This window comes from Chionomys nivalis, chromosome 9 (assembly GCF_950005125.1).
Source record: "Chionomys nivalis chromosome 9, mChiNiv1.1, whole genome shotgun sequence".
Taxonomy (NCBI): Eukaryota; Metazoa; Chordata; class Mammalia; order Rodentia; family Cricetidae; genus Chionomys; species Chionomys nivalis.
In genome coordinates this window covers 63,014,518-63,023,144 of record NC_080094.1, presented here as the reverse complement: position 1 = coordinate 63,023,144, position 8,627 = coordinate 63,014,518, and the positions used below count along the sequence as shown (strand labels likewise).

The 8,627-nt window shown below is 34.8% G+C and overlaps 1 protein-coding gene across 1 annotated transcript; it reads left to right on the top strand.

Annotated features, from left to right (window-relative positions):
* LOC130881012 (olfactory receptor 4K15-like) lies at positions 1-942 on the top strand. The gene has a single exon (XM_057780190.1). The coding sequence runs from the start codon at positions 1-3 to the stop codon at positions 940-942; it is 942 nt and encodes a 313-aa protein (XP_057636173.1).
* The last annotated feature ends 7,685 nt before the right edge of the window (positions 943-8,627 follow it).

The following is an 8,627-nucleotide window of genomic DNA, read 5'->3' as shown; positions in this document are numbered from 1 at the left end:
ATGGAAGAAACAAACCGGTCTGCGGTGACTGAGTTTATTTTTCAGGGACTTTGCACCTCAAGGGAACTGCAGATTTTTCTCCTGTTGCCATTTTCAACCCTCTACCTGATGATTATGGTAGGCAACCTCTTTGTGGTGATATTAATCATCATTGATCATCATCTCCATTCTCCTATGTACTATTTGTTAGCCAATCTTTCATTTATTGACTTCTGCCTTTCCTCAGTTACTACCCCCAAACTGATCACAGACCTCATACAAGAAAATAAAACCATTTCCTTTGGGGGCTGCATGAGCCAGATCTTCTGTGTACATATATTTGCAGGGGGTGAGATGGTGCTTCTTGTAACAATGGCCTATGACCGCTATGTGGCCATCTGTAGACCACTACATTACACCAGCATTATGGACAGAAAGAAATGCATCTGGCTCGTTTTGATATCATGGATCATTGGATTCGTGCATGCCATGAGTCAACTGATTCTGATTTTGGAACTACCTTTCTGTGGACCTAGAGTGATAGACAGCTTTTTCTGTGATATTCCTTTGGTGTTGAAATTAGTCTGCATGGATACTGATACTCTGGAAATCATGATAAATGTTGACAGTGGTGTTTTAGCAATGACTTGTTTCATTCTCTTGCTGATATCTTACACTTACATTCTATTAACTATTCGGCTTCACTCTAAAGATGGTTCATTGAAAAGCTCATCAAAAGCCCTCTCTACCTGTATCTCCCATATTATAGTAGTTTTGCTATTCTTTGGGCCTGTCATTTTCATCTATCTGTGGCCTGTCAGCATCATTTGGGTGGACAAGTTTCTTGCTGTATTTTACTCAGTCATCACACCTCTCCTGAATCCAGCCATCTACACACTGAGAAATAGAGACATTAAGAATGCCATAAAGAAGTTAACAAGTCCCATGTACATTTTGGAATAATCTTTAGACATCTTACATTATCAGCAAATTCATTGTGTACACACCATTTTATACAAACAACTTGTTTCTGGGATCTATATGATGTAATCAGTATATGGTCATGAAAATGCCATTAGAACAATAAATTCAAAATTGTAATACAGTTTTATCACTAAAATGAGTAATAGCTCTGCAATATATATATATATATATATATATAGTCAATAATAATAATGTTGCAAAAATAATGATCACATGTTATTACACATCACCTATGTCCCCAGATTTGTGCAGGTCACTTTGCTTAGACTACAAGTAACAAAATCTTCTTTAAGCCAAGTGTTGGTGGCACTTGCCATTAAACCCAGCACTCCAGAGGCAGACCAGCCTGGTCTACAAAAGCTAGTTCCAGGACAGGCTTCAAAGCTACAGAGAAACCCTGTCTCAACAACAACAACAAAACCCACTTAGAATTATTTATCAATCTTACCATCTTTTAAAATATGGCATTATTATACATGAGAATGCATTAATCTGTATTTCTTTCTTAACTATAGATTACAGTTTTATTGAGCTATATACTTATCTGTTCTCCTCTTTTTCTCTCCCATCCCCTACTACCTTGGTCCCCATGCTCCCAATTTACTCAGGAGATCTTGTCTTTTTCTGCTTTTCATGTAGTTTATAGAGGTCCATGTATGTCTCTCTTAGGGTCTTTATTGTTTTCTATGTTCTTGGGGTTGTGAATTGTAGGCTGCTTTTTTGTTGTTTTATTTCTAAAAGTCACTTATGAGTGAGTTCATATGATATTTGTCTTTCTAGTTCTAGGTTACCACCCTCAATATCATGTTTTCTAAATGCATCCATTTGCGCACAAATTTCAAAATGTCATTATTGTTTCTGCTGTGTAATAGTCTATTGTACAAATGTACCACATTTTCCTTATCTATTTTTCAGTTAAGGGACATTTAGGTTGTTTCCAGGTTCTATCTCTGACAAATAACCCTGCTAAGAACATAGTTGAGCACATGTCCTTGTGGTATAATTGAACATCTTTTGGGCATATAACCAAAAGTGTTATTGCTTGGTCTTGAGATAGGTTGTGTCCTAATTTTCTAAGAATTCACCATACTGATATCTAAAAGGCCTGTACCAGTTTGCACTCCCACCAGTAATGGAGGACTGCTCACTTTACCCCACATCTTCCCCAGACTTATAATAGTCAAACTTTTAGTCACATTAGTTAATTTTCTAGAAATGTAGAGATATGTTTCAGTTACATAGATAATCTTTAACACTTTAAGGACCTAAAGAACATGGCATTTAAAATATTTTAAGAACTTAGACTTTTCTCGACAGTGAGACATGTCTGCTTTGAGCAACACTAAAACTATAAAGAGGCTGATGGGCATTAAAGAAACTTGTTATGGAATTTGCCTTCGATGTGAGAAAGCTATCCATTTGGGCAAAAAAACTGTTCTTGCCTGGACTGCTTGGCAGTATACTGTATAAACTAGATATATAGAACCCACAGAAAAATGACTGCTGAACTTGCCTAAAGAAGGTGGGATGGTCCTTCAGGGTTCCTGCTTCACAGAAGAAACTTCCAGTTGTTCTTCAGGACATGAAGAAAGTGACTGAACTCTCTTTGAAATTTCCTGTTGTGTGGAAAAATATACCAGATACTATGACCCTGTAGGCTGAAGATGGATACCCCTATGTTACAGAATAACTCTGCTGTTCAGGCAGCAAGATGTCTCTGACATTTCCAGAATATTAGAAGTTGTTTATGATGTATTTCCTGTTTACTTAGTTAATATTTTAATCTTTGGGGTCTTTGATGATGTTGAAAACAGAAATTTACAGTTTTCCTTAGTTACAAAAAAGATAAATTGGATATGAAACTATCGATTCACAAAAAAATAATGTAATGCTTTTTCTTGAAACCTATTTTGTTATATGTAATTATACTATGTTAAAGTTAAAACCTTCCTTTTTATATAGACAGAATAAGGGAGATGATGTGGGATTCCCCTCTGTATGTTGTGAATATTTTTATTACCATTGATTAATTAAGAATTTGCTTTTGCCTATGGCAGGTCAGAATAAAAAATAGTATATGTCTTTATATGTGAATCCTAAGTTTACCTTTGTAGCAGAAGATATTGAGGTTATCTGTGGAAACTGCAGCCTCATAGAAATAAAAATGCTAAACAAATCACATCATAAAATTAGTTACCTCATATTGATATGATCTGTCACTTTTCAAGCCTTAACTGTTCATATGAATTCAGAATTTTTCTATATTTTATTCCACAACTGAAAGGGACAATCTGTTTATAATATTTGAATGTGCTTTCCTCAGTTCACAAATTTTTTGCATGACCATGATTTTATATATTGAAATAACTAAATACCAAGGCCAGTTAGTTAAACATTATAAGCTCTTGATAATATGGTATTCATAATAATTCATATAATATATGATCTGGCATAGTATGTTATTTGCTGAATAAACTATATTTATACTTGTTTACAAGAGTTGAGGTATAGTACATTTCTTTCTTCCTTTTGTTCATTCGTTCATTCACTCTTACTTTCATTCTTTCTTTCTTTTGGCTTTTTTTTTTAGACTGGGTTTCTCTGTAACTTTGGATACTGTCCTGTAACTAGTTTTTGTAGACCAGGCTGGCTTAAAATTCACAAAGATCTGCCTACCTCTGCCTCCAAATGCTGGGAGTAAAGTTATGTGCCTGGTGATAGGGCTGAACTTAGATAGGCAGGGAAGACATAACTGAACTCTGGGAGGAAGAAAACAGAGTCAGAGAGAACCGCCATGGAGCTGCCAGAATCAGACATGCTGAATCTTTCCGAGTAAGCCACGACCTCATGGCGATATACAGATTATTAGAAATGGGTTAAATCAAGATGTGAGAGTTAGCCAATAAGAGACTATAGATAATGGGCCAAGCAGTAATTCAATTAATACAATTTCTGTGTGGTTATTTCAGGTATAAGCTAGCTGGGAAGCAGGAACAAACAAAGGGGCCCCGCTTCCTGTTACATACTCACTCATTACTGGTTTTTAAAAATAAAGCAAAAAAAAAAAAAAACAAACAGTTTACAAATCACAATTCCAGAGAACCTAGGCAATAAAGAGGACCCTAAGAGATACATAAATGGATGTAATCTACATGAGAAGTAGAAAAATACAAGATCTCCTTAATAACTTGGAAGCATGGGGACCATGATAGAAGGATGAAGGGGAGGGGAGAAGAATGGAGAGGGACAGAGAAAAAATGTATAATTCAATAAAATCAATTTTAAAAAGTGGAGAATTATCACATTAGTTACTTAACAGCACACCTGATAGCTCTAGAAGAAAAAGGAGGAGACTCACCCAGGAGGAGTATAACACAGGAAATAATTAAATTGAGGGATGTAATCAATGAAATAGAAACAAAGAAAACAATTTAAAAAATCAATGTGGCAAAGAGTTGGTTTTTGAAAAAAATCAGCAACATAGACAAACCCTTATCCAAACTAATCAAAAGTAGAAAGAGAGAATATCAAAATTAACATAATCAGAAAGGAAAAGGAGGTCATAACATCAGACACTGAGAAAATCCAGGGAATCATTAGGTCATACAACAAAAACCTGTACTCCCCAAAATTGGAAAACATAAAAGAAATGAAAAATTTCCTGGGTGATACCAGATACCATAATTAAATCATGACCAGGTGAACAATTTAAATAGATCTATAAACTTGCTGAACATAACGGACAATGAGGACTACTGAGAATTCAAGAACAATGGCAATGGGTTTTTGATCCTACTGTACGTACTGGCTTTGTGGGAGCCTAGGCAGTTTGGATGCTCACCTTACTAGACCTGGATGGAGGTGGGTGGTCCTTGGACTTCCCACAGGGCAGGGTACCCGGATTACTCTTAGGGATGATGAGGGAGGGGGACTTGATGGGGGAGGGGGAGGGAAATGGGAGGTGGTGGCAGGGAGAAGGCAGAAATCTTTAATAAATAAATTAATTAATTAAAAAAAAGATGCATGAAAGGTCAATTGCCTCTGCTTTTTGCCTGAATCAGAAAGCAACAACTTCAACTTTTCTTCCCCTTAATAAAGAAAGAATTGCTGTTTGAAAAAAAAAAAGAAAGAAAGAAAAAGAAAGAAAATAGAAGCTGTCATCAAAAGCCTCCCAACCAGAAAAAGCCCAGAGCCAAACGGTTTTAGTGCATAAGTCTATCAAAATTTCTAAGAGCTAATACCTATACTCCTCATGTTCCATATAATAGAAACAGAAGGAACATTGCCAGTCTCTTTTTATGAGGCTTCAATTACCCTGACAACAAAACCACAAAGAAACTCAACCAAGAAAGGGAATTATAAAACAATCTCACTCATAAACATAGATGCAAAAATATTCAATTTAATATGGGCAAACAGAATTCAAGAACACATCAAAAAAAATCATTCACCGTGATCAAGTTAGCCTCATCTCAGTGATTCAAAGATGATGCAACATATGAAAATCTATGACTGTAATCCATCCTATAAGCAAACTGAAATAAAAGAAACCATATGATCATTTCATTAGATGCTGAAAGAACATTCAACAGAATCCAACACCCCTTCATGATAAAGGTCTTGGAGAGATCAGGGACACAATGAATATATATAAACCTAATAAAAACAATATACAGTAAGCCAACAGACACCATTACATTTAATGGAAAGAAACTCAAAGTGAGTTTAGTTCCACTAAAATTAGGAACAAGACAAGACTGCCCACTATCTCCCTATCTCTTCAACAGAGTTTTTGAAATTCTGGCTATAGCAATAAGACAACAAAAGGAGATCAAAATGATTCAAATTGGAGAAGAAGAAGTTAAACTTTTGTTATTTGCAGATGATATGATAGTATATATAAATGACACCAAAAACTCTTCCAGGGAACAACTACAGCTGATAAATACCTTCAGTAATATGGCAGGATACATGATCAACTCAAAGACATCAATAGCCGTTATATACACAAATGATAAAGAAGCTGAGAGGGAAATCAGATAAACATCACTTTTCACAATAACCATAAGTAACAAAATATCATGTGGTAACACTAACCAAAGAAGTGAAAGACTAATAAAAATTGGCTAGGTTATAGTTAGAGATTCACAAACACACAAAATTATAGACACACACATACAGAAGTATGTTTAAACATAGACAAAGGGATGGTACAGACTGTCATTTAGATGCAGACTTTTAAAAAGAACGTTGGTAGAACTCTGATCATAAGAAAAAGACTGAAGAAGGAAATTATACAATAGCACAGAGTATATAATTTTTCAGTAACTTGTGGTTAATATTTCTAAGAAATTAATGTTCAAATAAATAGCGGTCTTGGTTGCAAAAGGTACAGGGCATGCCTTCTAACATGTGCTACGTGCAGAGCTCTGAAACAGTCATGCAGATTTCTATGCAGTTTTAAAGGTTACCTTAATTCAAAAAACTACACTGTTGACTAGACCATAGCAGACAATTGTGAAGTGAACCAGAGAACAATTCCTAGATGCAAATGACTTATCAAAATTAAACCAAATGGAGATAAACAATATTAACAGGATACTGATGAGAAGTAAGCTGAACCAGCAATTACAAATTACCTATCTAAGAAAACTCCAGACCCAGATGGATTCACTAGTGAATTCTACACTCTCAAGGAATGCAACACCATACTGTACAATTATTACTATGCGAAACAAACTGTGTATGGTTTTTCTGGGGATGAGGTTGCCCTGATTTTTGAAAATTAAACCACTCTGTTTCACAGTACTACTAGGGTTTCTATCAGTCTAGATATTAGGCATTCATGTGAGGTTTCTACACTTATAAAGGAGTCTTAGGTACCCATAATCTATGTCAAGTCTCAGTATTTCTGGAGATCCCTCTATCCATATTCACTCTGTTCATCTTATATACTCATGGATTTTGGCTCCTCTTAGAGATAAACTTTGCATCACCAATCTGAAGATAATAGTGAAGGGCCAAGCCAGTAGTTAGCCATAGAAGCCAGGCACTGGTGGCACATATCTTTAATCTCTCATTATTCTGAGAGGTATTATACTAAGCCAAATGAGCTCCAAGTTCACGTAGGATCTATCAATCTATCTGTCTGTCTGTCTGTCTGTCTGTCTGTCTGTCTATCTATCTACATTAAAAAAACAGGGGGCAGAATCGTTGTAAGAGTTAAGGAATTAGGGACTTTGGTATGATTATGTCTCCTAGTACCATCAAAACCTCCATCTTCAAAATCTTGATTGCCCAAAGATAGGGTGAACAAAGTCTACAATAAATGGAGACCATCATAGATGGGGCAAAGCCTATAAGACTTTAGCCCTACAAGCACAAAATGCTATAGACAATTGAGTAAAGCTGGGTATGAGAGAGGTGTAAATCCCCCCTCCCCAGGTAAGAACACAAGAATTCTTTTTTTTTAATCATTTTTGGACCGGTGACCAAAAGTCAAAAAACAAACATACAAGTCACATTTTACAGACTGAGGAGATTATACTTGGGGTTATAAATGTATATAAAAATACATATGTGTATGCGTATTTATAAATGCAATAAAAATAAAAAATAAATCACAGAATTGAAGGAAAACATGGAGAGTTAGATGCAAGGCTTTGCAGGTCATTATAATATAGCAAACATATAATAGATTGCAGTTAATAAATATACTTTGGAGAAACATATATAATAATGAATTTATTATATAAAAGATTAGGAGCATATTTGAAATATACAATTACTTTGCTATTAAAGCTAGTTTTCATATATAATAATGTTTCTCTAGAACAGTACATGAAGAGTTAAAAATCAGTTGTTTTTAAAAATTTATTAAATGAAAACTATTTTAATTAAGTAGAATATTTGATGAAAAGTGAAAAAGAGATTTAAATGGGTTTAGCATACCCATATTCTATATAAAGTACTAATATGCAATTTCTCTGTATGTGTGTCTATTGAAACATAATTTCACCTTAAGCATATATAATGAAATAAATTTGAAAATAAAGACAAATTGCACAATCTAAAATAAGACTGTCTGATTCATAGGTGTGGTAAGGGGTTGATCATAAAATATCCAAAGATAGTGAGAAAGAAAAATGTCTCATTTGGCATTTCTAGATATGGAAATAATTGTCTAAATAGATACATAAACTGCAAAACTACAAACATGCTTTCCTCTTGTTCAAATATTTATCGTATTTATTCATGTGTGTGCGTGTGTTATGAATGTAGCCATGAATGTATGTACTTACACTGCCGAAACAGCACATCTGTGGATCCCTAAGATTAACTCAGGTCATCTGGCTTGGCAACAAGTGACTTCAACTGCTATGCCATCACATTGTCCCATGTGATTAATCTTTTATCTTACAAGTTGTCATAACAGATAGAGAATGATAACACACAATTATAAAATATTTATAGATAAAGGAATATTTTTATTGTTGAACTCTCATGTTCACTTCAAAAGTAGTTGGAGGCTTGAGATCCCCAAGGACTATGAAAGCAAAAGGCTTTCCAACTACATTGTCCTATTGAATGTGCAGAATGGGAAACTTTCCAAGGCAGAAAAGACTTGTGAGTGTATATAAGCCACACTGAGGTGAATCATCTCA